Here is a 26902-nt window from a genome sequence, read left to right as displayed (position 1 = left end):
TCCTACGACCTCTATCAGTGTGCGTGCGACAAGCACCTTGTGACAACAAGATCCTCGACATGGAAGACAGTGCACTAGCACGGATCCTATCACATGGTGACATTATCGCGAAAGAGTGAGAGGAATCGAAGATAAGAACCGGGGCATAAACAATAACATGAGCAACAACAGGACCCCTCTAGGCAGAAGAAAAACCAGGCCAGCCAGTTCCAAGGTCGACGGTTGCTTGCCACACAGTACGTAGTAGAATAGGTTCCAGGATTCCCAGCCACAACGAGTGTGTGGCACTACATCATCATCGTTTCTGTGCACGACCGTTCATCACAGGCTGAGCCTCGTTGAGTATTCCAAGGCCAGCCAACAACCGAACCAAACTCCGTCGGAACGGGTATGCATTTACGAGTACGATTACCGGCGACCGGGCGACTTTCCCGCCGACTCGCCGACCGACTCTCTGGATTCTGGAATGGGTGGGACCTCGACTAGTGAACTGCTTCCTCCGGGCTCCACAAACCTGTGAGTGAGATTTGACAGATGGAGATTTGGGATATCAATTCGAGAGATTATTCGTCTAGTCGAGCTGAGTCGAGTCGAGTCGGATGAGCATCAAAGCTACCGAGTATAATAGAACAGGAGGATGTATGTATCCGTGTGAGCAGCTGACCCTCCATTCGACCTCTCGAAGATAATGACACCTGATTGTTTTGCCACTCTCCGTAGAGGGGGACAAATTTACTCGTGAAGAGCCAAAAAAAAAAAAAGAGTTATCCCCAGATTTGACCCAACCTCGGCTCGCCTGCTAGACGACCCTCGACAAAACCATTTCTAAACACCGAGAAAACCAAAAGGAATCGCCCGGTCGGTCCACTCTTCCTTCAATGGCTTCCCCGTCGACCCACGGCTTGTCAAGGTTCCATGCTTTAAGTCAGATCCTTTCGTCCTACTCGCCGATTAGACTGTCAGACGCGTGGACAAGCAGATGGTGCCGTGGTGGATGTTGAGCTAGACCAGCTAAGTTATTACCGGCTGTTTCACCTTTTCGTTACAACTTCCAAGGACAATTTCTCCGGTCGCTCGTCGCCGGGCGGTGGATTTCTGCCGACCGCATTTGTGTCCCAGGCTGTTGTACCTTCGTACTCGTACACTGCCTTGAGCAGCAACAATGCCAAGGTGTTGAGTACAGAAATACTGTACACATGGACAACGATCCAGACCTCGCCCCCCGATATTAGAAATCTTGGCTTCATATGCAACAGAAATGAAACATCCCCCTTAACTCGGTCTCTTTTGTGGGCGACGGATAGATACTCCCGGCGTACACTGAAGTTCCCCTCCCCAGCTGGACCCTGCCCCTTGCGACCACCCGTTGCACCTCAATTCAAGAAGCAGCGACGATCAATTCTCCTACTGTACGAATAGATTCGCGACTTCGCACATCGCAGTTTAATCCCACGATAATCCTCCTACCTAAAATGTACTGTAGTGCCTCCGTACATGATTACTCAATTCTTACCTCTGGATAATCAATTTCTCTGCCTGAGGCAGGAAAAGGGACTTTCTACATTTGTACATTACGTCGTCGGTCTCTCCCAACAACCCTGCATCCCGTGTCTGGCCACAAAGTGACAATAGCATCATCTTCACCCACCCCACCTGCATGGTTGATTTTCTCCCCCGGTTGTCGCCGTGGGAAACCCAGACGCCGCTTATGAAATTTGGATGCTATACCCTAGGGATGGACCAACCAATGCGAGGTTGTTGGGGATCAACAAGTCTAGCGATGATCACTACGTGGGCCAAGGAAGAAGGTTCTGGCTTCGCTGGGAACCCTGACCGATTTCTCGTGAAAGACCCATTGTGTAGAGACGGCCAGTGTGGTGGCACATGGATGGAGATGCAATAGGTGAGAGATCCAAGCGCAAGGCCAGAGTCGAATGACTTTATCACATATAGTAACTTGCATAGTATGTCGTCGGCGGCGGTTAAGCCCACCCGCTCCCCGATCATGCGGAGATTTTCTACCCCGGCATTGGGGATCTACAGTACACGTGGGCAGGCCAGCCAGCCGTTCAGTACCCTGCTATGCAGTCTAAGGCACATACTTACTTAGTATCAGTTATCCTCCCCACCTTCTCATTTGCTGGAGGACCTATTTGAGTTCTCTTCTTTCCGAAACCATATCACAACGTGATCAATGTTTGCATTACAACAGGGGTATATCCAATGTAACTCGCTAAAGAGCTCAACGTGCAAAAGAAACAATGTCACAAAGTTCTCCGACAGATGCCTAGGTCACGCTTATTCACCGGGCATCTTCGGCTCGAGACTTTCATTCCCCTTTAAAAAGACCACATCTTTCGCTCGACCTAGCCAGCAAATGAGTTTGATGCTTGCGCCCACGTGCAACATATCGACAATGCGGCAGGCTGCATAGCACCCCCAGGTAGTCGAACAAGAAAGCGATAGTGGCGCAAATAGCCCTTGCACCGCATCACCATACCATATCAAATGACCTCCCGACGCATCTGAGTGAGTGACCCAACATGCAGAGATGCTGCCATTATCGAAGGGTTGTTTGTATTCTGTACTTCCAAGTGCGCATGTCCCCTGCACATCGCGGTCTTCAATCGAGAAATTTTCTGGTTGGGAAGAGACTCGTGTGCTTCAGAGGTGATAGGGCCTCGGTCGGCGATTTTCCCGGCATGCATTCCACTTGCAAGTCTCAGCCTTCGTCAACCGCTCATCGAATTTCGGGTGCGGCGGCGGCAGTGGCAGCGAGACCACCATTCCCATCGCCAGTCGCGGGCTCAAACAGACGTACCCACCAGGCCGGGGGATCGAAAGGCCGATGTCCACCATGCAGCGATGGGTAGACATCATTAAAGAAGTACCAGACATGTCCGACCACAACACCGCAGATTTCGTCCTTGGGCACAATCCCGTGGACGACCAGGCTGAACGCCATCAATACCCAGGGGAGATAGGGCGCCGAGAACACCAACATCCCGAGGAAGCTCAGACGAGTGTCCGGGTTGCGACGGCTCCAGATGTACACAAGACTCGATGAGAGGGCGCTTCCTAAGAAAGGCAGCGAGAGAAATGGCGAAAGCAAAAGAAGAGAGGCCATGGCGTAGAACAGCAGCCAAGAGAAATGAGCGGGCGACCGACCCGACGACTCTTCTAGAAGGCGCGAGTACCGCTGCAAGAAGAAGACATGGAACAGTAGATCGAGGTTCAATGGTCCAAAGTAGAGGAAAGTGGTCAGTAAGCGCCAGTACTGCGCACCACGGTTAGCTACAGTGTCGTCACTATCACTATCACTAAACGACAGGCAGCGGTCGCCTGCCTTTGCTCCGGACTGCGCGCAACATACCTGAGATTTTACATATACGGCGCGAAAGCTGTAGAATAGCTGAAAGGGAGTAAGGACATGGCACTGAACCAATACCGAAGTGACAACGGTGGCCGCTGTCCACCAGCGTGTCACGGGAGGCATTTCATAGAACCATTGTTCAAGCGGGAATTGGCCAGCCTGCCCGCCGTTACCCCAGATGGCGGCCATTGTGTTCTGGAGTGGAGTATGTTAGTCTTGAAGGTGCAGATGCGGAATGGATGAGCGAGATTGAGATGTTCTATCTCTTCTCTAAGTACTGTAGGTAAGATAAGAGTAGCAATTGATTGGAGAAGCTGAGGAATTGGCACGGGATGGGTTGGGAAGAGAAAGTAAAGGAATGGGATAGGATCGATGGTGAGGTACGGAGTAGGCCACTTGACAACTGATAAGATTGGGAGGTGTGCTGTGCTGTGCTGAGCTGAGCTGATAAGTTAAGGTACTCACTGGCGGAAAAGACAGAGAAAGAGCTTCCAGCTAGGTGGCCTTTTTGCCTGAGGCCAGATCACAGCTCCTTAGTAAGTGGATGGCTTCTTAACCACTTAGTAAGCTATGCAAACTCACACGCGCGCGCGCTTATAGCCGAGACGGAACGCGGTCCCCCACGCGTCACTCATGGAAATAATGCAGGTGGCTGGGATCTCCAAATCCCACCTTCATCCGATTGCATACACTTTACGGAGTACTTCCGTACTTACAATAAGTTAACCACCGTTTACCAGTTTTCTGAGCCCTTTCATCCCCAACCCAACTTAGAATTGCAACAAAAGTCTGCAGAGTCTACCAAGCAAGGCTGTCCCGGCGGTTCGTGACGGACCAAAGCTAAAAAAATATCAAAACAAACGGTGCAACAACAACAATAACAACAACATTCTTGGCTCTCGAGACTTGTCTTCCCTGCCACACCTCTTTAACTTGCACTCGCGACTCGATCCCACCCGGAGACTCACGGTCATACCCAAGTGGTTGACCGTCTGCAAGCTGCAGCAGGAGGGACTCGTGCCAATTCTCTCACATTGACCACTTTGTTCGTCATCCCCGGGTATACCGATTAAACACAGACTTCAACATGCCTCCTAAGACAGGGCGCGGTCGCAAGTCAATTGCTGGGCCACGGAAATCAACCGCCGCCGCCGCCGTCACTACTGCTGCTGCTACTGATGATGGTGCCGCCGCTGCTGCCGGCCCGTCAACTGCCCCAGCTGCGACGACCACAACCCCGGCCGCTCGCGGGCGTAAACCTGCGGGTGTCACCAAAGGCAAGCGACCGGCTAAAGCGCCCAGGACATCCAATGTTGAACGTATGTTTGCCCTCCTCGACCATCTCCAGAACCAAGCATCTGACTGGATCCTATAGCGGGTGATCCCACCCCCACAGGTCGTCGTCGCCGGTACAAACCTGGAACGGTTGCCCTGAAGGAGATCCGCCATTACCAACGCTCATTCGACCTGCTCATCCGAAAGCTACCATTCGCGCGACTGGTCCGCGAGGTTGCCTTGGATCTTCTCCCCGCCGAAGTCGGCTCCGAGCTGCGCTGGCAATCGCATGCGATCTTGGCTCTTCAGGAAGCCGCCGAGGCGTTTCTGGTCCATCTTTTCGAGGACACCAATCTCTGTGCCATCCATGCCAAGCGCGTGACCATCATGCAGAAGGATATCCAGCTTGCTCGACGCATCCGGGGTGTCTGGGGTGGTCTGGGTTAGACGGGGTTCTCTTTTTCCAACATGCCTGAAATAATTAGAGAAAAACAACATCCGATCTCATTTCATTAATGGCGTCTCTTGCTGTTCCATCTTCTATCTGACGGACAATGGTTGGTTAGAGCTTATAACCCGTTTTCAGGACCACCTGAGATCATCGGAACAGAATGAAGCAGCAGTCGAGCTAAAGGTAGCGGGCTCTCGTGGAACACATCAAAAGCGGAAACCGTCTTTATTTAATCCGAGATCTCGACCTCTAACTCACCACTCCTCCAAAATTCACCCACTCAACCTTCGCATGCGGGATCTTCCCGGCTCGAAGATCTCACTTTGTCTCCTCAGATTCTACCTACCGTTCTCTTTGTTCCCGAGACTCGACTTGCATACCTTCTGTTCTATCAAAACTCTCAGGGGGTTCCGGATTATGTTGTTTTGCGTCATCGCTTTTCCTTTCCTTACTCAGCTGGGTGTATAGGGCTTCTTGCACGCAGGCGTACGGAGAAAATCCAAGGTGAACGGAGTTACAAATGTCAAATTTCCCCCCATCTATCTATTTATCGATAGATTTGATAATCCAAGTCAGCCATCGACCCGCGACGGCGACGATCTGGTATAGCGGGTGTGTTTCTATGGTGTTTCCTTTTTTTTTTGAATGTTGTCCCTCGTTTGTCTGTCGCGGCGGTGATCGGTGCCTCCTTTTCTGGCTAGCTGTCAGGCAGCTCTAGACGGCTTGATGATCTATGCACTACTGGGCATGTCTGGACTACATTCATGTTGATCGTACTCGTGCGCGCCTTGCGCATGCGCATGCGCATGATGCATGTGTATCATAATACAATGAAGCATATCCAACCTAATCTGTTTAATCACTGCTGTTTGTCGAACATGCTTCATTCTCAGGCTGGTCAGGGGCCGTAGGTTAGTCCTAGGGTTGCGGTTCATTTTTTAGCTATCTACTTTGCTTGTCTGGCGTCACCGAGGGTATGGAATTATTCAATACCCGTATGGGAAGTGGGAGTGATTCGCGTTGCGACTTTTGGGAGACGTGTTCCCCAATGATGAATTACTAGTATATGGCCGTTGCGAGATCCCTTAAACGGTATCGCAAACAAAAGAAAATGACATCTCAACACCCGCGCACACAGAGAACCAGAATGGTACCAATTGATGAAAGCGAGCCCAATTTTGGGGGGCTACGGGCTCTATCTTGTCGCAAACAATGATACTATGAGAGCATACACGCCAAATATGGGCGATCGTAGAAGATGGAGTAGCACGATAACACACCCAGTCAGAAAACCCCAACCCAAGCCAACCCCTAGAAAATGAGAAAGGACATAAGACGCTCTATATCAGGACAATGTAATGAGACATCACATGCACACACACACACACTCTCTCTCTCTCTCTGACAAATAACCAGATCTAACCTCCATTAGACAGCCCTCCTTAGGGCCGCCGGTAAGCCGTTCATCACCCGATGGCCTTCCTCTCTCACTCCCAAGGCTTCTTCGTTCTTGCCTTGCCGCTCCAGCGTCTCCGCGAGCATTTCGTCGGTGACGCTGACCCAAAGGCGGTCGTTGGCCTTTCGGGCCATGGCGCGACCGGCCCGGGCGCTCTTCTCGGCCTGCTCGCCGACGACGCCGCGGAAGTATTTCCAGCTCATGAAAGTGAGGGTCATGCAGGTAATCTGGCTGTTGCTGATGGCTGTGGCCGATTGTAGGGCTTGTTGAAGGTGTTGTTTGGTTTGAATGGTTGATTCGGTCTGCACGGTAGCGCAGACGAGGTAATAGGCGGCTTGGATGTATTTACTGGGGCTAGATGTACAAAAAGGTTCGACGGTGGCTAGGATGGCGGGGAGTTGGTGATGGGACGGGTGAGATGGTTCGCTGAGGATGAGGACGGTGTTTAGCGCGGATAGTATCGCAAGGTCCCGGCGGGGGTCGTTGCGCGCGCCTTTGCTGGTGGTGGTGGACGAGGAGTGCAGAGAGAGGGTTGTGGACTGGAACACCTGGAGGGCTGCATCCAAATCGCCTGTCGCTTGGGCGATGGCGCCGCTCGCGTAGTCCATCATGCATTTGATGGTCTCCGGAAGCTGGCCACCGAGACCTAGGGCTTCTTGTCGCAATTCGTGTAACGTTTTCGTGGCCAGATCCCAGTCGGTGCGACCGCAGGCGAGAAAGACTTGTTGAACGAGGAGACTGCAGTAGAGGGTTCGGCGCCATTCGACGCGTCTGTTAGCATTTACCACAGACTCAGTAATTTCTTGTGGCGCTTTGAAACTTCCTGCAGGCAGCCGGGTCAGTGTGAGGTCAAGAGAAAGAAAGAGAACCACAAATCGCAGCCGACTAACCTTTTACCATGCGTATGCCCTCTTGGAGGAACTTCTCCGCTTTGCGTCCGTCATAGGAGTTTTTGCAGCTGAGAGTGATGGAGCTGAGGAAATAGCAAAGTGCATACAGGTCGTGTTGCGGGAGCCAGTTGAAGCTCAACAATAGGGTGCCGCTCTGTACCTGGAGAATATCTCCGGTGTCAATGGAAGAAGGACCAGCCGACTTGCCACTCAGAGGGATGGAAAAGGACCCGTCATCGCGCCAGTTTGAGTCATTTAATCGCTCATCCATCATGTCTTGCATGACTTTCAGCTTCTGAGACGATTGGTTGACGTCGTAGTCCAAAAGACTACAGCATATGTCGACAATCTGGACCAGCGTCGTAAGCTGCGGAATGTGACGAAGATCATCGTTCAACTGATGGCTTCGTGCTGCCGCCACTGCGCGTTGAGCCTGCTCGATCGCGTCGGACCCGGTGCCTTGCTGCAAATGTGCAAGGGCTTCTATTATAGCAGACATAGCTGAAACGGCCTTGTCACCATTGCGATGGGCCATGCTGGCTATTTTATGGAGGTGTTGTAGTGCTGAGACAGAATCTTGATGGGCGTGGGAAGAGAGTGAGAGCGATGCGCGAAGGAAGCGAAAGGCATATTCCCAGGCCGAATGGCGATAACTGCTGATGTTAGTAAGAATCTCCAACGTTCGCGATTTGAGGAACTCACGCTTCGACATCTTGTATCATGCCATCGACGGCTTTCATTGAGGCCTTCGGGTTCGTCTTGTGTAGCATCCGAGCCAAGAGATGCTGCATACTATACTTCAGATCTAACATGCGGTTCTAGTCCGGTGTAAGCTTGAATCATTCATCATCTGCTCGGATTTACCTACGCGCTCACACAAATCAATCTGGAACAGACCTTAGCCATGGCACTCGAGAAGTGGGGGCAGAGAATGAATACATACGCCTTTGCTCAAAGCTGTCTCAGCCTCGAGATCATTGTCTGTTTCCTCGAACAGAATCCGCGCATAGCGCAACCGCACAAGAGCCTCAACTCGAGGTTGAAGTCTCCAGTTCTAAATTAGGTTAACGACCATAGAGAACAAGTCTGACTCAAGCTATCTCTCATACCTTTAATACCGCCTCTAAGCATCCGAGACCTGTTGCCACCAGTTTATAGTACTCTTCCATGTCCATCTCCCGTCTTAGCAAGGCCACCATGGTCCCATGGTTGTGCGCCGCATCGAGATACTCATCCGCCATAGCCAACAGCAACAGCTGGTAGTCGGGGGTCTTGGCCGATTTCTGTGTGGAGGATTTCATCGGGTGCTGCGGTGTTTGTTTGGGGGTGGGTTTTGTGGGGGACTGTCGCTGCAGCTTCTGCTGCACATCTGGTGAAGGTGCGGGAATGAGCACCTGGACGGGCTTTGGGGATGGAGCCGATGGGGTTGCAGATACGGACTTAGTCGCAGCCACTTTAGCAGCGATGGGGATAGCAGCAACGGGCGCGGCGATCACAGGTGATGCTGGAACAGGTGGTGCTGATACGGGTGGTGCCGACACAGAGGGTGCTGACACAGATGGTGCTGAGACCACTGGTGGATTCGACGTAGCTTGGGCGTTCTTGTTGTAGGAGGCCTGATTCCCTGGGTCGGGGCTTGGATCGGCATAGTAGGCAGGCTGAGCAGGGGTCGAAGTGGAAAGTATAGGGGAATGTATGCTGTCAGTGACAGTGACTGCAGGTGTCGCGTTGTACTGGGACGAAGTGTGTAAGAATCGAGGAGGTGAGGTAGCCGGAAGAGGGGGCGGTTGGAACAGCTCGGAGGGATTCACATATTGTGGTTGCTGCTGCTGTGACTGTTGCTGTGGTCGTTGCTGTGGTTGTTGTTGCTGTGGTTGCTGCGGAGCGTAGGGTTGAGTGTAGGTAGGATAGGCCGGGATCATGACCTGAGGGTAGACAATCTGTTTGCCATATTGATATGGCGAAGCAGTCGTGTTGACATTGTTATCGTAAAGGAGCTGCTGCGGGTGGATGGTCTGCTGGTGGTGGAGCGGGAGATTGGGGGGGTGTTGCATGTATTGCGAAGGATATTGGCCGTTGTGGGGTGGTGGGTAGCTCATCGCCCCAGGACGCAGAAGATGCTCATTTATCCACTGCGCTCTGCTAATCCCGATTGTAAGTAAGCTGTGCTGAGGGAGACTGGAAGTTGGGAATTCCTTTTGCGCGGTCACTGCTTCTTGCGGTCCTGGTCTTCTTGAACAATCGCGCGGCCATGTCCGTTTCCGCGTCGGGTTCGGAGAAACCTCCCCACGCGGTCCGATCAGTCAGGATGGTCAGGTGGGGAACTTGAAGGGATGCCTTGACCCCTTGGGAATTTAGTCCCAGTATTCCTATAATTATTAAACATTCTCTGCTCTAAGTTCATCGATACTGACAATTCATCTTCAGCTGTTTACATGAACATATAACTGCGGACAAAAGTTTGCACATAGCCCAAAGGAAGATATATAGTAAGTATAGCAGCCCCTACTCCTCCTACCCAAGCCCAACTCAACGCAAACTTGAGAAAATAAAAAAATAAAAAAAAACCACAACACCACACAGGATTGACTGTGGACATAATCAAATAGACCCCGAACCACGCCCAGCGCCATTCATTCTAGGGAGCCCATTCGCCAATTTTCTATATCATGTTGATTGAAGAGTATAATTGGTTGAGCGACTGGTCTTGCATCGCAGGCTCAAGTATGTTCATCCCCAAAGTCGGGGCTTCTTCCAGAGGAGGATGTTCTCGAATAGTCCAAGGACACATCTCACTGCAATTGGTAGCATCAAACAGATTCTCCGCGGGGTGTATCCGCTGAGAAGCCCATGCCTGATCGGGAACCGAACTTGTGCCTCCAAGGCACCTTTCGGTCCAGAAATGGTAGGTAGCTTTGTCCATCACCTCATCTATCCGACAGGGCTGTTTGCGAGGACACCTCAAAGAGGCGTTGCATGTGTTGCAGACTGATATCCGCTTGCACGAGGCACAGTGGCTGTCATAGAGACGACAGATGGTGGTCTGACAGACACTGGATAACCACAAGTCGACTGATCGGTGAGCGCATCCAAAGCGAGGGGTGATGTGTTCTTCTCTGCCAAGCTGGCCAGTCCCTGTTGTCATATGATACTCTGTATGTATCCTCAACAAGTCGTCTTGGTCCAGCTCAGGATAGATCGCAATCTCAAGCTGCGTGGATCCATAGTTTTCCTTGCAGGAGTGCCAGCAAAAGCGCTGCTGCTGAATGCCGCTCCCAAACTGCAGGGTAAGGGCGTCCACTGATCTCTGTCGGGTTTTCAAAAGCTGTACGAGATCCGTCTTGTCCTGGAAGGTGAGCTTCTTGCATGGGCATAGATCCACGATGCCCGCAGAGTTACCCAAGTTGCATGCTCGCTCATCGGACTTCCGTCTCAGCTCGCGAGGAGGGAACGAGCTCCGTAGATGTAGTTTTAAACATTTCGAGCAGGCCCGCCAGCGGCCGTCTTCCAGCAGACTGATGAATTGCCACCGCGGGGTGACGAAATTGTGGCCATTCCGGTAGTGGTGAAAAAGTGGTGCGAAGTCGCGATTGAAGTGGAGAGCTTTGGCTCCCAGGATCGCCCCGGATATTGAGTAAAGTCGCTTGCATGTCAGCGCTAGGCAAGCCTCGGGTATTACCGATAGATGGGAAATGATCGCCAATAGTAGTTCGGTTGGCAGTTCGAGAAAGAAGCATCGCCCGCTAGAATCGAAATCCCTACCCTTTCCTGCGGTCTGACTCCGCGTCCACCGATTCATTTTGACGATGATCTTCACTTTTTCGGCAGCGCGACGTAAGCTATATGCCATATCGAGCGGGACACTGGGCCCTAAATCATGGATTGCCGCGGCCAAGAATGATTTGTTGAATGGTTCCCAGCTGAGGCGCTTATTTCTTCTGGTTTGATTCTCTGTCGAAATCCTACAAAAGCTCATCGGTGAAGAAAAAGCGAGCCTGTTTTCTGCTGGCTCACGGGCATCATGATGTACTAGAAGTAGAAAATATGGTATCAAGCGGACCACATGACGAAAGAAATCAAAACCAGAGAAGAGACATAAGAAGGAGGGCCTCTTGACCTTGAAGTAGTTCACACGCAAGGCTGTCGATTCGCACGCAAACGGAGCACGCGCCAGGGTCACAGTGGAAGAAGTAATCAAGCTTCCATGCGACCAGATCCTGTGTCGGCGCAGGGAGAAGAGGGCAGCTCTACCCAAGGCCGCATCGAACCAGAGGTGTGTTCCGAATCCAAATCATGGTAAATTTCTGAGTGGAAAGCCACCCAACCGCGACCAGGCGCGGAGAGTCTATGATGCTATTCCACCGAACTCTATACTAAACTTCCGCATCCGGGGCTGGCTTACCGGATCGAGAAGCTTAAAAGTGCCGAACCACCTGCAACCCTTACCTTGCCCTGTGAGAATGCTGCTGTATCTCTGAAAATAGGAGAAGCAGGACAGCAACTCAGTGTAGCACAGCCCACAGGGAATGGGGGGATGGGGGGATGGGGGGATGGGGGGATGACAGAAAAGCAGCGATAAGCAATGCGACTGAGAGTAGAAGAGCCCGATTTGGGAGCGCTTGTCCAAATGACGTCTTCCTGCATTTCCTCATGATCTCCACTAAAAGTGACTAACTATAGCGGGTAAGACACACTGAGTCAGCAACCGAGCTGACTGATCGGCACGATAAGGCCACTGATAAGATGATTGATTAGTGATATTGCCCCTTTTGGCAATCAAGCCGAGGCTCCTCTTGAAGAAAAAGAAGAAGAAATTCATGTGAGGTGACGACAGCCTGGAATGCAAAGTCTACTTCCTCACTTGGAGAAGTCTCTGTTACTTACTTATCAATTGGACAATAATTAGCAAGTACAATCATATCGAGTTTGTCTCTTGTTATTGAAATTCTAGAACCAGTGTTTAGAGCGATCTTTCAGGCTTGGGTAAACGAACAACTTTCCCTCCCCCTTGGTTTACAGTTTACATTTCGCATGTTTCGCCGCTGCCTCGGAGTCTAGCCCCTTCTACCGTCATGTCGCCTGTTGACATCTCTCCCTTTAGCGTCCTGAGCACATTATCTATCCCTCTTCTTTTCTCGGGTCTGCTAGCCATGGCCTTATTTTCCTGGGCTCGCCCACGTGGTCGGGTCTCCTTCTACAGCGCCAAAGACAATAACCTCATCTTGACCCGGAAAAATGGCAAGTCTGGTGCCAAGGAACAGGTAGCTCTGGCAGATCTCTGTCGCACAGCCACACCAGCAACCTGTGATCTCAATCCATTCCTCTTCAATGGTCACCTTCAGACCGCTTGGACTGCAGTCAAGTATGATAGCGTTCCGGTTTACTACAAGAGATGGATGTTCGAGGCGGACAACCAGATGTTCGATGGGCATTTTGCCGTGGATTTCGTCGTAGATCCCTACGAGCCGTCCAAGAATGATCAGACCTCTGACCCAGAGAGAAAGTATACTCTGCCTGAGGGACTACCGGAGAGGACCTCATTCTTTACCGAAGACGAATTCACGGCGCTTCCATCGGACGATACCAAGCCTATGCTGGTTGTTCTGCACGGCCTGAGCGGCGGATCACATGAGGTATACCTGCGCCATGTGGTTGCGCCTCTGGTCCAGGATAAATCGTGGGAAGCGTGCGTTATCAATTCTCGGGGCTGTTCGCAAACCAAGATCACCACCAATATACTCTACAATGCCCGCGCCACGTGGGATGTCCGTCAGGCTGTCAAATGGCTACGGAAGACGTTCCCGAATCGGCCCCTTTTCGGAATCGGCTTCTCCTTGGGCGCAAACATCCTCACTAACGTGAGTTTTGAGCACGTGCTTTATCTGGAATCAGCGACTAATGCATCGGTTATAGTACCTGGGCGAAGAGGGAGATGCCTGCCAGTTGAAAGCAGCGGTGCTTTGTGCTAGCCCCTGGAATTTGGAGGTCAGCTCGGAGTACTTGAAGAGCAGCTGGTTGGGACTTCAGGTATACAGCAAGGTGATGGGATCGAGCATGAAGAAGCTTTTCGAACAGTATGTGATAAGACCTCAGCTCGTCTGTCAGCTATCATACTAACTAACGATGCCAGGCATGTGGAGTCGGTCGCCTTAAATCCACTGGTCAACGTCGAAGAAATCAGGAACGTCACTTATTTGCACGAATTCGACCGGTAATGGACTGTCCTGGGCAGACTTGCTTTTCAACTGCTGACTCAATTACTTTTAGAGCGCTGCAATGCCCTGCATGGGGTTACCCAACGGAAGGTGCTTACTATCGTGATGCCTCTTCCATCGACTCTATGCTTGGAATCAAGATTCCTTTCTTCGTAATCCAGGCCGAAGATGACCCGGTAAGCAGCAGCACCCTTAACTTTCGAACCACTTTCATGTGCTGACGGCCGAGTAGATTGCTTGCGCAAAGGCTCTGCCATATGGAGAAATCGCCAGAACCCCGTATGGTGTCATGGCGACCACCTCCTGGGGAGGCCATCTCGGCTGGTTTGAGTTTGGTGGTGACAGGTGGTTTGTCAAACCGGTACGTTGTTCGCCTCGACTTTTCTTGTTCCGGCGTATTGACTATTCAAGGTTTCCAATTTCCTTAACCTCATGGCCAAGGAAGTGGATCACACCATTCCAGGCACGGTTGAGCACCCCGATCGCCTCCCGCCTTACATTGCGCGACCTGCGCAAGACAGCGATAAGACGCCTAAGCCGCTTTTCGGCCCTGTGCGGCGCAAGCTGGATATCAAGATCGTACCCTCTTCACCCTAGAGACGCATCATGTGCGAGTACTTCTAGCGGATCTGGAGGGTCGCATACTTCAGAAGTTGGGGGATTTTTCATCATGAATGCATGCAATTGTTTTGGCAGGATATAGACCGTTGAAACGCCAGAGACCCATCTAGATACATAGACCTGATATAGACAGCATTACTTTTATACAAAATGAAACGGAATCAAGCAAATGAGACGCTCTTTCTCTTGCCCTTCGATTTGGACGACTTGTCGGGTACGGAGTCCGCTTTGTCGGTTTTAGGGCCGCCCTTGTGCTTCTTATTGCGAATCGATTGTTTTACCTCTTCCTGTTCCCCGCATCCTTTGTCAGTAACTTCCAAACACAAACACACATTTGAAATGATTTGCAAGATACGTACCAGCTTGTTCTTTTTCTCCGCGTGCCTGGCCTCGGCCTCCTTCCTCTTCGCCTCACGGATCTCCTCCAATTGACGGGCCTTCATTAGCTTCGACTCGATCTGACCCTCCCTGTCGGCATTAACCATGGCAAGAATCGTCATCATTCCCTCCTGTAAGAAGCGACCAAAGATCAGCAAAAAGGTCCAGTCAACGGTCCCCACGATCACAGATCTCCATATGTGGTGAGAAATCACATACCGCATCGTCCACGAAAGTTTTGCCCTTCTTCTTGCCCTTGGGCTTCACCACACCCACGGGCGTGATCATGTTCAACTGAGGCAGGTCCAATTCCTTCTCGGTGTATTCCCTCTTCTTCGTCTTCTTCAGCAGGCTGGATTCCGTGCGCGCTTTCGACTTGACTTCCTTGGGCGGCGGGCGCTTGACGTTCTTCTTGCTCACTTTCGTCGCGGACGAGAGAGGCTTGCTCTTGGCGTCTCCCTTGGACGACGAAGGGCCCTTGCCCTTAGCCGAGGACTTTGTCGGAGCCATCTTGTGGTCTTGGTCTTGTTTTTGGAGGAAGAAAAAAAAAGTTAAGAACACCGGGGTGTTGATGCTGCTGGGAATGCTGAAGAGTTGAAAATTCGAAAAAAAAAAGCGGGCGATGAGAACGTCTATGTCCACAAAGACAATAGAGCCACAAATTCCTCGGGATCACCTGCGTATATCTCCTTGACACAGAAACAAAGGATCCGAATTTGCAGAAATTTAACACAGTCCAAATGAATGAAGATCATAAAACAACACCCTCTGTCCCCCAAGCTTTGCGCCCCCGAAAAAAGAATAATTTTTGAAAGAGGCAGGCGGTGAGGTGGGGGAACGGCGCCAACCTCCAGACTAGACCCCCATTCGATCTCCTCCCAATCCCGTCAACGCTAAACTCCCAAGGCGTCCGTCTCGAGCAGAACAGAGAAACTTACCCACTCTTCTCCATCTCTTCGCCAAACCTCGGAGTCCAAGGCTGTGCCCATCAATTGCCTCAATTCCCCATTGTCAAGATGACCATCAACCCCACATTCCTCGCCCAGCGCACTCGCTCCTGTACGTGAACATCCCAATCCCTCACAACCATCCTTCCACACCCCCCCTCCGATCCACCGGTGGTCCGGCGCCCTTAGAAATTGGCGCGACGTCAATGGCCGGAACTCACAGCTGACCTTGAAAAACCCGTGTATAGCTGCCAACCTGGCCGAGGCGAAGCGTCGTGTCATCCGGTCCTACAGAGAATGGCTTAGAGCGGTTAGTCTTCGACACTCTTGGAATAATTGATGCATTTCGGAATTGCTGGTTTTTTGTTGTCGTCGTCGTCTCTTGTCACCTTTGGTTGGAGGGAGGGAGCTCTTTCGCCAGGGCGCGCAGAAGAGCCCGCGGGGACCGCGAGACGAGAAACTTCACCTCGAAAACATACCCGAGAGAGACCTCCCGAGCTGACTATTGACATGATGCGATGTCTTCGATTAGTCCCCCGAGATCCAGACTATGTACTCCCTGGACATGCCCGTTTCCGCCATCCGGACAAAGATTCGCCAGGAGTTCGAGAAGCACCGTTACGTCAGCCAATTGAATGTGATCGACGTGCTGTTGTACCAGAGCCACGCCGAGTTCCAGGTGAGTTTGGACTTTTGTTGTTGTCTTCTCTATGTGGCCAATACGATAGGATATGTGGGCTGGGGATGTTCGGGGTGTTTATGCGGCATGTTGTATCTGGGATCGGAGAGCTTGAATGGCTCATCAATTCCATGCAATATACCCACCCCCCGAAACCTCCACGACTTCCAGCACGTCGCATCACACATACCAATAACCAGACCAACTAATCTTGGTCTTTATCATACAGGAAACCCTCAACTACTGGAAGCAGCTGTCGCACGTGATGAAGTACTTCCGGCCGGAGGAGGAGCCCGGTGCTCGCCTCCCCCCCAACTTTATCTCCGGCTTCTTGGAAGGCCGCAATTAATCTCATGTTTCCCATTTTCTTCAAATCATCCCGCAGCATTGAAAGTTTTTTTATTCCTTCTAGTTATGAGAACAACCCTGGGCTTAGACCCGTGAACTGATAGATCCGGGTAGAGGGTATGAGTGTGCGCTCGCGCTCTATGTAAATATGGTGTTGTTGTTAGATTAAGCAATGGACTCGTGTATCACGAGGTGTAGGGTCGTTCTGTGTGTGGCTTGTCCGGGTTTAGCAGTGGAGGTGCTCTTCACATGACGTAAAGATCCATTAAGGTTAGGGGGTATTAGTATGGCTCTACCATGCATGCCATGTTACCTACTACCACATGTTTGACTCCGCATCGGTCAACTTCTACAAGTACAAGCGTGGGAGAGAAGAGGCATATCAAGAAGATTAGCTAAGAAGCAAGATACCATCTGCGCCATGCATTACCACATCTAGTCCAGCCCAGACACCGCATGACCAGAATCGACAGCAAGCTCAATCCGCATTGGTTAATCTATACTATACGCAGACACTTAACCTCAAGTACGCCCGTGCTCACTCGTAGTAAAAATAGGTACTATCTCCCTCCCAACCGAGAAAACACACCGCTCAATGCGCACACACACACACACACACACACACACACACACACACGGAGGAAAAAGCTCAATCATGTAGAAAATGTTGGGGTCATTATGACAACCTAAATCATGGAAACTTTTCTCTAAATACAACGCCAAGATGAAAGACCAACTAATCCCAAAAGATTTACAAGGAAAACAACAAAAAGGACGGATCTACGACTCCATGCGATCGACCTTGGACGCATTGAACTCATCGCGCGCAACGGTGAACTTGTCCGTGACGACATCGCACAGGTCCATCAGGGTATCCAGACCCTTCTCCAGGGCTTCGACGGCCGTTGTCGTATCTGGATTATCCGTTAGTTCTTTTACAGTTGCTGTATATAACCGGTTTGTCCTGATCCCTTGGGTGGGCGAGATATAAGCCGCGGGGAGGGAGAATGCGTACCATAAGTCTGGATTCTCAGGTTCATCTTTGTCTCTGAAGGGTGGGGGATGGTATAACCGCAGAATTCAACCCGGGGGCTGTTTCACATGTTAGCCGGACTCCATCCATTTTACACTTCCTTCAGTCCCTAGTGGGATCCGAAGGCCCAAGGAAGATATCCAGGGACGGATCCAGGATTGTTGGGCGGTCAGGGTTATCCTCACTTCTTCATGATCGCGTATCGTAGCGCATTACCCAGGGTGTGTCCCTCTCCATCGAACTGGAATGATGCGGCGGTTTCGGTGGCTCCGGGTAACTTCACAGGAACTGTTAGCTATTTGGGTTGTATGGTACCAGCGGCTGGAGAGAAAGGGTGGAGGTGGGACGTACGACGACAATGCGCTTATCTTCCAACTCGAGGACGTCTTCCTGCTCGTGCTGTTGCTCCGGGGCGGCGTCCATCATGGACTGGTCGTTTTCTTGGTCGACGGAGCCGGGCATTGTGAATTTCGAGGGTGGGGATGGGATTGAGACCGGTGGACGTTTGAGTGAAGCTGAGGAGTGTATTACTAGAGGGATTGTTAGATATCAAGTCGTTGGCAGGAATGGGAGGTTGTTCTGGGTTGCACTGGTTTAAAGGGCTGAGTTTATAGACATACCTCTCTCTCTCTCTCCTTCTGGTAGAGGTGAAGCGGGGTATAGAAAGTGGGTTGTGCGCGTGGGGAGTGGGAAGTTGCACCAGACGTCAAGAACTATCGCACAGGAAGCCCTAGTAGCGAGAAGAAGTAGTCAGGACCAACGGTCGCAAGGAATCACAAATATGTTAGGGAGGATTTGCTATTGCGATGGCTATTGTCGCGGCGGAGAGAAAAATGCAAAAAATCGGTTTTATTGATGGTTGACCGCCTTGGGATGGGAGACATGCTACATCACCGCCTTCTGTGTTGGTACAGCTTATTCTCGTTCTGGGTGAGATAGCTATGCTACCGCATTGAAGTATTCTATGTTCTATGGGAACTGGCTAGGATGCTTGTAGACAATGGCCATGAAGCTTTGTCAGACCGTTACAGTCTGTTGTATTGCTATTACTTTGGTGGTGAGTTCCGAGACTTTACTTTCTCCTCCACGATCGATTGCCATGTCCTCTGCAGGAGACGTGAATTGAGGAGTAGGAAAATGATTCATTGACTGACGATGATGAACTCCATTATCAAACCTGCTCTGGGTAGCACGCTTTTGTGGGTGTGGCATACTTTACTACTTCTAGAATGCAGCTCTTGCCTGTCAATCGCACATCGAGAAAGACTATGCCATAGCATACTATCCCAAGTTGAATAGGTTAAACAGGCTCTTCAATATAGCAGCGAGATGCAGCTCTCTGGTGCGTAGACTATCAATTGACACAGTGACTTCGAGCCTAGAAGCGACTAGTAATGACAATCAGAATGCCCTTGCCAAGTAAACACTAGCTATAATACAGAGCAAGTATAGTTGGTCAATTATGTGAACCTGACTGTTTAACTTTGAATGATACTATTCTTGACAGCTTCTTATTGGGATCAGCCAGGAACCATATCGCTTGACTCAGACCACCCTGCCCACTGTCCACATGGGAGGATTAATATTAGCAAAAGGACCGTGCAGACGGGCGACGTTGGGACTAGAATCTGCGCGGCGCAAATGAGAACGAAGAGTCTCGTGTTTGTAATATCAATCGGTAGTACAAGAATGGAGAGACCAAGTGATGCGATATAGGAACTCTACTTGTTGCCATGCTCAAGTAGCAATTGGTAAGGTAAAGGGGTTCATCGTATATGTGCATGGAATTGACGCACACTTACCCAAAATCACGGCATCAATGCAAGATAACCGGTTCTGGTATTGCTTGGCGACGGTTTCAGCTCTCGAGCATGCTTAGAACCTGTACTGTACGGAGGTCTACCCGTGTTTTGGCGATGAGAAAAGTATCACTTCTCAACAGTACATAGAATTGAAACAGTACTCCGTAGTCGATTTTGCATGTTGGTGCCGAGACCGACCTGGATAATGAGCTTCTGACGTCTAAACGAACCAACAGCCGACGGGGAGTAGAATGAATTGGTTGGCCACGAGCAGTGTGTGTCTAATGCGCGAGCCGACGACTGTATTCAAACTTCAATCGGCCCCTCATTCTCCAAGCAAATTGAAACAAGCATCATTCCGAAGACGAGGATGTCCCACGGCACGCCAAAGCTACTATCGATAAGTTAGCGAGTTTCCTTTCCCTGAGACGGGAGAGGATTGGAGGGGGGATTCGACTCGACCCATACTCCTTACCAGAAGTGGTTTCTCGACCTGATTTGCAAGGTGGACAAGACACGTGGGACCTGCCCCATACTAATTTGTGTGATCCGCAGATACTCCATCGAGTCCATCCAGGCTTTGGATGATGCTGAACGTTGATAGCCCTTGATACTCAGTAATATTGTACAGTAGCTCGATGTCACTCGATGATTGGCTATCATACTTGAAGTTAGTAAAACGACATTCGTCGCAGTTCCAAACGATATTCACCCTCATCACTTACTACGTACTAGGTACGGATGACCAATTTGTCAATTTGTCCCGGAAGCTGTGAGAAAAGTGGTCCCATCATATCACTCCTCTCTCCCTCTCCGTGCATCGCGGAAATGAGGGGTGGAGCAATAATCAATATGTGCTACACTATTTCCCGTGAGAATCAATTGATACGCTCCGACGGATAGTTTCAGGCAGCATCAGTTGCACCACTGCCGGAAGAAAACCAAAAACCGAAAAAAGAAAAAAAAAAAAAAAAAAAAACAATGATTCAGTAGCATCATCAGATCAGTAGTAGAGAGAGGGGGAGGGGGATTGACTCGGTTCCATGCAAATCCTCATCCTCTTGTCTCGACCCAGCATCTGCTTGGGGAAAGGGTCCATTCAATGTATCTTGCTCGTTCTCTTCCGTACTCCGTAGTTCTATTTGTTGTTATCATCCACCGTGGATGACTGCGCCCCCTCGGGTAGGTTCATGTATGTGCAACAAACCCCGAAATCGGTCCCCCCCCCTCCAAGCCCAATTGCAACGGTAACAGGGATTGATTGATCCATTGCAGTAGTTCTTATAGTTCGCTGCATGTCTAGCATTGGTGCATGATCCCACCAGTAGGCAGGAAACTTTCTCCCACCGGAGTCGACCCATTAATCCCTTCATGATTAGCATGGTAAACAACAGATCATTGCTCATCAAGAACAATCTTGGCATACTAGATCAATGGTGTTGTCTGGCTCTGGACTCATTTTGGATCCTATACCAATTTCGCTTCGCACTAGATCCTAAAGAGGAGATCATATCGCGTAGTCTTGATACACTGAACCACTCCAATGAGTCAATTGATTAATTTAAAATTTGATTGCCGCGTTCCTAAGACCTGCGCTATCTGAGCGCGACAGTACCGTAGTTTCCTATCGCAGGAAGCGAGCTAATCGCAGTGACAGGCTTGAAGCTGGTCCGTGTCTTCAGCCATTTCCAAATTGGGTCATATGCTTGGTAAGAATCTCTAGTTAGTTAAACAGTGCCCACGAGCTGTACTCCGTACATATTGCACTCGGAGCGGAATATAAAAGACTCGTGTGAGATCGCCGGTCGACCCGAGGGGTTGACAGGCTCGTTCTAGACAAAGATTGTTGCGGTTGGGAACAAGGGCTTAATCCTCTCATCGACTAGATGATCCCCTGCATGCAACACTCGGTATCTCACCCTCCCTGTTCTGGATTCATCTTAATTCTACAATTGTTTTCAGTTATAGAGATTTCATGAGACTGCTGTCGGCCAAAACATGGGTGGGTACTTCGTATGCCTAGACAATAAGTACGTAAAGCAAAGCATACATAAAGTCTGGATCAGACTCTTTCTCTACGCAACGACACGCATCTTTCTACGTATTATTTGTGTCATCCAGTTGTGGTCGAGTGACACTTTGACCCGCTTCGGATTAAGACAAGGACAAGAGCCGATCGCGGGATGACGATCGATGCACCGTGGGAAAAAAAAGGGCTGGCGTTCATGAAAAACCCCTGGGCAGCTTATTCTGGCTTATTGTTTGTGCAGTTTCGTAGGGTCAAGAGGAAGCGAACGTGGGGAAATGTGAGCTATCGAGTTCGAATAAATTTCCAGGCTTGAATAGAACCCCATTATTGTCCATTCTGCTGCTGCTGCTGCCACTGCCACCATCCAAATTTGAAAATCAGAGGAGAGGAGGCTGAGGGGGGGCCATGATCCATCCATCTGACAGAAAGTGGGCTCGGTTGGGGCCAGGGCCAGGGGACACTAACTCACTATTGTTTCCACCAGTTTGGCGCCAGTAGGTTTTGGTGATGGTGAGGGAGGCTGGCGTCGCAGGTGGTCTGGGTTTGCCACCCAGGGGGTGGAGAGGGTGGAGGACGGAGGTGGGAGGGAGGGAATTCCAACTGGGTCATGGTTCGTGGCCGTGATGAAGCTCGGATGCTCGTTCCGTTTGACTATTTCCAGACTTTCAGGTCTGTTTTGCGGTTTGCGTTTTGCGTTTTGCGCGGTAGTCAGGACAAAGAACTCAGATAGTACCTACTGTACTTTTGTGACTGTGTATGACACTCGTTAGACTAGTCCAGGTATGATCAATGCTCTGGAGAATAAGCAGCAGTCTCAGCTGTTCTTTATTGTACTGTAGTTCCCAGCTTATCAGCAGTTCTCTTGTTTGTTCAGGTCGGAAGCCGGATGGGAGGGGGGATCGCACTAGGTTGGTTAGTTTACTACTACTAGTTAAGTTAGTCCGCGGGGTTAGTCAGCGTTTCGCTGATAACTAACTAACTAGTTAATAGTCACCTATTTACTCAGTAGCTATGCTGTATGTGCTGTACCTGGCCATCATTCATTCATTTGATTCTACGTGTCTTCATATTCTCAGTCAGTACTTATTACAGCATAGTACTGTCTCCAACTACCTGTTGACTTATTCAACTTTCTTATATATACACCAACCTAGCATAAGTATGGTACATCCAGATGAGTACAAGGCCCCGAGGGGTGTGATTACTGCCAATTGTCACAAGTGTGTCACATCTTCGGCGACAAGCCCTGGGCGGAAACAAACCATGTCTCAGCTGGTGCCAATCAGATGAAATCCTCTCCACTTGGTCTGAGCATCCAGGAGGGATTGTTAGGAATTATCCCCGTTCCTCAATGGCTACTTGCCTTCACTGCTTACCATTCTGGATGCCTCCCAGCCGGTTTTTCCTGTGTTTTGTTTCTCCTTCCTCTGCTCCCCCCCTCACTCTTTGCTGTTGACAGTCCATACAAAGTAATGAGATAGATAGATTGATACATACGTAGTGTAGGACCCGATCATTCTCATGCTGAAGAGCTTTAGTGCCTGTGGTATGAGTATGAGTATGAGTACATGTACCCGCTATGTTGTCTCTTTCTGTTCTGTATGCAACCGATTTTCAACCCACGCCTGAATCCGATTCTACTTCCCCCACATCCATTTGAGTGCCTCGTCGCTCCAATTTCAGCCCAATTCCCACTCCCTCGTTTGATGATACTGATGATGATTGAGATCATTCCCTTTATACTCTAGCCTATCTTTGACTTTTTTTTTTCTTTTTTTCTTAATTCCTTTTTCTAATTTTCCTTTGCTTTTTGACCCTTCGTCAGATTCATGTAGGAATTTTTGTTGAATTTAATCCATACTTCTTCTTTAAATTGGACCCAGCTGCAAGCTCTGATTGATGAGGACGGGGTGGTGAATTGTACCTCTTTGAGTGCCGTAATGTAGTTCTTTATGCCACCGTCTCATCGAGATTGACTCGGCCCTATTTTCTTTTCTCCCCTCCACTTACTCTCACAGTCTCACTCCTCTTTCCCCCCTCCCCCCCCCCAAAAGTCAAACATACATCCTTATTAATTAGTGCCACTCCATAACTACATACAATAATTTCTCGGCCTGTTTTCTGTTGTCTTTCATTTTGAACTTGTTCTTCCTCCTCCTTCTTCTTTTTCCTCTTCTTCTTCCTCTTCTTCTTCCTCTTCCTCTTCCTTTTCGTTCCCTTCGTTTCTCATCTAACCCAATCCTTTGGTGCAAGCAGTTAGATCTGGTTGACTTGCTTTGTTCTGTCTTTTGCGGGCCAAGTTCACCGATATCATATCCATATCCATCGATTCGAGCCAACAATTCTCGCATTGGGGGCCAGACCGGATGAGATTCTCTGACCGACCTCTAACCGTTGTCACACTGCCGCCAGCCCAGCCAGCTTTAGTCAAACCGCCTCTCCCAATAACTCTTTGACCACTCCAATCCAATCCATTCTCCTACTTCTCTCTCCCACCACCTACCACTATTTGCCTACCTACTCATCTTACTACCTTACTACCCTCACTCACCCTTCTTCTGTTTGTGCGCAATTTGGGTCAAGGTGCCACATTGGCCGCCGCCGGCTTCTCTTTTCCTCTACCCTACCTCCTCCTACCCTTCATCTCTACTCCATTCTCCCTCTTCGTCCTCCCCCCTCTGTGCTGGTCGTTCCTTGTTTGGGCTGGACCCGTCCGTTCTTCTCTTTCCTCCTCCTCCGGAGCTTATTTACCGACCAAAGTACCTTCGTGTCCCTCCACTACGCTACGCTACACTACGCCACGCACGCTTTCCATCACCCTACGAGTCGTCCACCCGATTAGCCGCCGACGCTCCCCGAGCTCGCTCAACCGCGCGCTCTCCTTTGCTCAACATCGTTCCTCAATTTTGATACTACACAACACATATCGAAAATTATTTGAATCTCCGGCTAGTCAAGCTGTGAGACCTTTGGTACAGGCTTCAAACCGTATATATACAGTGGCTGTGTGAGACAGCAACCCGAGAGGGTATCTGTTCAGTTCAAGATTGGATCGGCGTGAAAGCTATCTCTGCTGTTGAGAGCTTTGCCAAGGAGTCGCACTTGCTTCGACCTGCTGCATCTTATTTCACCCGATCATCTTCCTTCATCAGTATGTCCACCGCGGTTGCGCCGGTCCAGGCTGCTCCGCTCACTTCGCCGCGCATGACCCGTGACTTGAGTCCGAAGAATTGCCCAACTCTGGCGCCCGCGACTTCGAATAATCAGAACAGCACTACGCCTCCTCGGTTGTCTGGACCATCACGGGATGGCTCGTTAACTCAAAGCTCACCCGCAGGAAGGAAACCGACCTCCCCATCGTGAGTATTCGACGACAAGTGCTTGTGTGTCGTCGAGGGTGCTAATAACCAGCTAGGTCGCAAAACGGAATAAATTCTTCGAAAGTCATAGTTAAGAAGGAGCCACCCTCATCGCCCGCAATGCAGTCCCATACTCGACCCCGTCCCCGACGACTTGATCTCTCCACTAGTCTCCCAAACTCGGGGGGTTTGTCTGCCCGGGCCCCAGGCGGTCCGATGACTGCCCGAGATGGCCTCAACATGCAGAACGTCGGAATCGCGTGCTTGTCGCCGGGCTTCCAAACCCACGACCCAGTCATGAGGGAACAACTCCAACGGAGTTTGTCAGTCCGTGATCAGCAGAGATCCATCATCGAGTCGCGTCTACAGAAATCAGCCAAGGACGATGGGCCAGAGGGAATCAAACCATCGGACTCGTTTGGGCTACCCAAGACCGCTGCCTCGAAGCGGAGACCACCGGGGTTGTCCATCGTACCTCCATCTGCGGCTCAATTCGCAAATGAGCGTGTGATCCAATCCGCACCACTGAACCAAACGTTTACAGGCCGCCATGAGCCACAGCCATTGACCCGCCATATCGTCAACCAGAGTCCTACTCTGGGATCCACGTCTCATATTCACCATGTTCCTGCCACCCAAACGAACAACCGCCTTCCACCACTCTCGGATGTGTTTGGATCGGACGCTCTGGGCGGTCGCGAAAGGGAAATCAATCGGGGACCTTTCTACCCCGGCGCATCCGGTGCCAGCTCATCGCAATCAAACAATTTACCGCCCATCCCGTCTCCCAGGATGTCCCGTGAATCCGCTCAAATTCCCAAGCGCCCAAGAGAGTATCGCTCTGCCGAAGAAGCTGTCCAGGAGATGTCCGGTGGCCGGGAAGAGCTTCTGCCTCGCATTGTGCACTACGGCGGCCACCAACCGCCAACTCCACCGTCTCCGCGGATTGCTAATGGTCCCCCCAAATCTGGCGCACCTCATCCGGAGATGACGCCGGCAACAAATGTGCAACCACAGCCAGCTCTGTATCATTCGGAAAGGTCTGCCCGTCGCCGCTCTCGAAACGAGTACGAGCATGAGCATGGAAGTCCTCCACTCGGCCACGGTCCCGAGCAACACTATCGTCCGAATCCAGCTCTGGCGTCTGGTGCAAGTACCAGCCGTGGTCCATTTGGTGCTGGTAGAGACTCGCCCGAAACCCAAAGAAAGAAGAAGGAAGAATTTCTTAGTCTTTGCGCCCGAGCATGGGATTTATTCCATTCTTGAAAGACCAGTGCGTCGTCTCTGCATCCTATCACCTGAAGGGTAGCTTCACCCAGTCACCAGGGTTACCGTCCGATATGCGCCACATAACATAACATGTGCTTGTTGGCCGGGCAGTTCAGTTAGACTCCGGCGGAAGCCTTACACCCAGGTGAGGATCTGTCCTGAGTTACATGTGGGAACATGTTTCGAGAACTCTGCGTTCTCGGCATGACGAATATGCATACTACGACCATTTCTATGAACATGCATGATCAGTTGCTCCTAGACCGGAAGGAGAACTGGACTACTTCCAGCATCTTGAGTTATCTTCTCTGCATCCTATACCACACTGCAGACAGCATTTTAAGTTGTCATCCTTGCCAAAGTTTCTGCTCTATCTCATTCATGATTCCGTTCTGCATACACTCATTTCATCACCTACATCCAAGCTTATGGAATTCACTGGCTATGAGGCGTTTGTTATCAGGTTGTGTTGGTCTCAGAACCATGTCTATATCGTTAGGGACTTCATCTTCTGGTGGTCCGTGTTGTGTCTATGATTGCTCTTTCTTCCACTCGATGTTCATATTTGCGATACCAACTACCTGTTCGTTTTCTTCTCCACCAAGTCTTATTGGACATTTCACTCTTCTCTCATCCTTATTTCTACCCCGATACTCACGATAATACTTTGGTTGCTATGCTGGGCTGAAATCATCGAAGCCGGGCAAAACACGGTAATTCTGGATAATGATAGGTAATACCATTTTGGGTATACTGATATGTGGTCTGCATAATTAT

The 26902-nt window shown here is 50.4% G+C and overlaps 9 protein-coding genes across 9 annotated transcripts; 5 read left to right on the top strand and 4 right to left on the bottom strand.

The window, feature by feature from the left end:
* Positions 1 to 2740: 2740 nt before the first annotated feature.
* On the bottom strand, positions 2741 to 3562 carry derA (putative ER-associated proteolytic system protein Der1; the record flags this gene model as incomplete). Its single annotated transcript, XM_025589209.1, has 2 exons — positions 2741 to 3277; positions 3374 to 3562. The coding sequence occupies 2 exons, from the start codon at positions 3560 to 3562 to the stop codon at positions 2741 to 2743; spliced, it is 726 nt and encodes a 241-aa protein (XP_025439464.1).
* Positions 3563 to 4460: 898 nt separating this feature from the next.
* Positions 4461 to 5095, top strand: BO95DRAFT_369600 (histone H3 family protein; the record flags this gene model as incomplete). The annotated part of the gene is made up of 2 exons (XM_025582875.1): positions 4461 to 4692; positions 4749 to 5095. The coding sequence occupies 2 exons, from the start codon at positions 4461 to 4463 to the stop codon at positions 5093 to 5095; spliced, it is 579 nt and encodes a 192-aa protein (XP_025439463.1).
* Positions 5096 to 6527: 1432 nt separating this feature from the next.
* On the bottom strand, positions 6528 to 11295 carry BO95DRAFT_455411 (uncharacterized protein; the record flags this gene model as incomplete). The annotated part of the gene is made up of 7 exons (XM_025588335.1): positions 6528 to 7378; positions 7446 to 8098; positions 8148 to 8263; positions 8314 to 8331; positions 8389 to 8499; positions 8555 to 9587; positions 10148 to 11295. 7 exons carry the CDS (start codon positions 11293 to 11295, stop codon positions 6528 to 6530), a joined length of 3930 nt encoding a protein of 1309 aa, XP_025439462.1.
* Positions 11296 to 12547: 1252 nt separating this feature from the next.
* On the top strand, positions 12548 to 14702 carry BO95DRAFT_445483 (putative hydrolase, alpha/beta fold family). The gene is made up of 7 exons (XM_025587159.1): positions 12548 to 13303; positions 13359 to 13519; positions 13576 to 13656; positions 13713 to 13836; positions 13893 to 14021; positions 14072 to 14567; positions 14640 to 14702. Exons 1-6 carry the CDS (start codon positions 12596 to 12598, stop codon positions 14255 to 14257), a joined length of 1389 nt encoding a protein of 462 aa, XP_025439461.1. The 5' UTR covers positions 12548 to 12595; the 3' UTR covers positions 14258 to 14567; positions 14640 to 14702.
* On the bottom strand, positions 14371 to 15324 carry loc1. Its single transcript, XM_025583713.1, has 3 exons — positions 14879 to 15324; positions 14641 to 14790; positions 14371 to 14568 (listed from the first exon to the last, which is right to left on the bottom strand). The coding sequence occupies exons 1-3, from the start codon at positions 15167 to 15169 to the stop codon at positions 14443 to 14445; spliced, it is 567 nt and encodes a 188-aa protein (XP_025439460.1). The 5' UTR covers positions 15170 to 15324; the 3' UTR covers positions 14371 to 14442.
* Positions 15325 to 15675: 351 nt separating this feature from the next.
* Positions 15676 to 16634, top strand: BO95DRAFT_369723 (putative NADH-ubiquinone oxidoreductase B14 subunit; the record flags this gene model as incomplete). Its single annotated transcript, XM_025582886.1, has 4 exons — positions 15676 to 15718; positions 15855 to 15916; positions 16139 to 16285; positions 16515 to 16634. 4 exons carry the CDS (start codon positions 15676 to 15678, stop codon positions 16632 to 16634), a joined length of 372 nt encoding a protein of 123 aa, XP_025439459.1.
* A 508-nt stretch (positions 16635 to 17142) lies between these two features.
* Positions 17143 to 18470, bottom strand: BO95DRAFT_445479 (DNA-directed RNA polymerase core subunit RPC19). The gene is made up of 5 exons (XM_025587158.1): positions 18287 to 18470; positions 18018 to 18196; positions 17852 to 17943; positions 17649 to 17725; positions 17143 to 17547 (listed from the first exon to the last, which is right to left on the bottom strand). The coding sequence occupies exons 2-5, from the start codon at positions 18126 to 18128 to the stop codon at positions 17414 to 17416; spliced, it is 414 nt and encodes a 137-aa protein (XP_025439458.1). The 5' UTR covers positions 18129 to 18196; positions 18287 to 18470; the 3' UTR covers positions 17143 to 17413.
* Positions 18471 to 24249: 5779 nt separating this feature from the next.
* Positions 24250 to 26212, top strand: BO95DRAFT_217281 (uncharacterized protein). Its single transcript, XM_025581170.1, has 2 exons — positions 24250 to 24856; positions 24913 to 26212. Exons 1-2 carry the CDS (start codon positions 24651 to 24653, stop codon positions 26120 to 26122), a joined length of 1416 nt encoding a protein of 471 aa, XP_025439457.1. The 5' UTR covers positions 24250 to 24650; the 3' UTR covers positions 26123 to 26212.
* BO95DRAFT_217282 (uncharacterized protein) lies at positions 26213 to 26870 on the top strand. Its single transcript, XM_025581171.1, has one exon. It carries the CDS (start codon positions 26303 to 26305, stop codon positions 26786 to 26788), a length of 486 nt encoding a protein of 161 aa, XP_025439456.1. The 5' UTR covers positions 26213 to 26302; the 3' UTR covers positions 26789 to 26870.
* The last annotated feature ends 32 nt before the right edge of the window (positions 26871 to 26902 follow it).

Source organism: Aspergillus brunneoviolaceus (genome assembly GCF_003184695.1).
Source record: "Aspergillus brunneoviolaceus CBS 621.78 unplaced genomic scaffold BO95scaffold_59, whole genome shotgun sequence".
Taxonomy (NCBI): domain Eukaryota; kingdom Fungi; phylum Ascomycota; class Eurotiomycetes; order Eurotiales; family Aspergillaceae; genus Aspergillus; species Aspergillus brunneoviolaceus.
The sequence above is the reverse complement of the archived record's forward strand: the minus strand, read 5'-3'. Positions and strand labels throughout refer to the sequence as shown.

Excerpts from the sequence above, each read along its gene's own strand:
- BO95DRAFT_217282 (XM_025581171.1), top strand. The coding sequence starts at position 26,303 with ATGTTTCGAGAACTCTGCGTTCTCGGCATGACGAATATGCATACTACG.
- loc1 (XM_025583713.1), bottom strand. The coding sequence starts at position 15,169 with ATGGCTCCGACAAAGTCCTCGGCTAAGGGCAAGGGCCCTTCGTCGTCC. Across the intron at positions 14,791-14,878 it reads AAACTTTCGTGGACGATGCG|GAGGGAATGATGACGATTCT; the intron begins GTATGTGATTTC and ends CGCTTCTTACAG. Across the intron at positions 14,569-14,640 it reads CGGAGAAAAAGAACAAGCTG|GAAGAGGTAAAACAATCGAT; the intron begins GTACGTATCTTG and ends TGCGGGGAACAG.
- BO95DRAFT_217281 (XM_025581170.1), top strand. The coding sequence starts at position 24,651 with ATGTCCACCGCGGTTGCGCCGGTCCAGGCTGCTCCGCTCACTTCGCCG. Across the intron at positions 24,857-24,912 it reads AGGAAACCGACCTCCCCATC|GTCGCAAAACGGAATAAATT; the intron begins GTGAGTATTCGA and ends ATAACCAGCTAG.
- BO95DRAFT_445479 (XM_025587158.1), bottom strand. The coding sequence starts at position 18,128 with ATGCCCGGCTCCGTCGACCAAGAAAACGACCAGTCCATGATGGACGCC. Across the intron at positions 17,726-17,851 it reads CGATACGCGATCATGAAGAA|CCCCCGGGTTGAATTCTGCG; the intron begins GTGAGGATAACC and ends CATGTGAAACAG. Across the intron at positions 17,548-17,648 it reads CCTGAGAATCCAGACTTATG|ATACGACAACGGCCGTCGAA; the intron begins GTACGCATTCTC and ends CGGATAATCCAG.
- BO95DRAFT_445483 (XM_025587159.1), top strand. The coding sequence starts at position 12,596 with ATGGCCTTATTTTCCTGGGCTCGCCCACGTGGTCGGGTCTCCTTCTAC. Across the intron at positions 13,304-13,358 it reads GCGCAAACATCCTCACTAAC|TACCTGGGCGAAGAGGGAGA; the intron begins GTGAGTTTTGAG and ends CATCGGTTATAG. Across the intron at positions 13,520-13,575 it reads ATGAAGAAGCTTTTCGAACA|GCATGTGGAGTCGGTCGCCT; the intron begins GTATGTGATAAG and ends TAACGATGCCAG.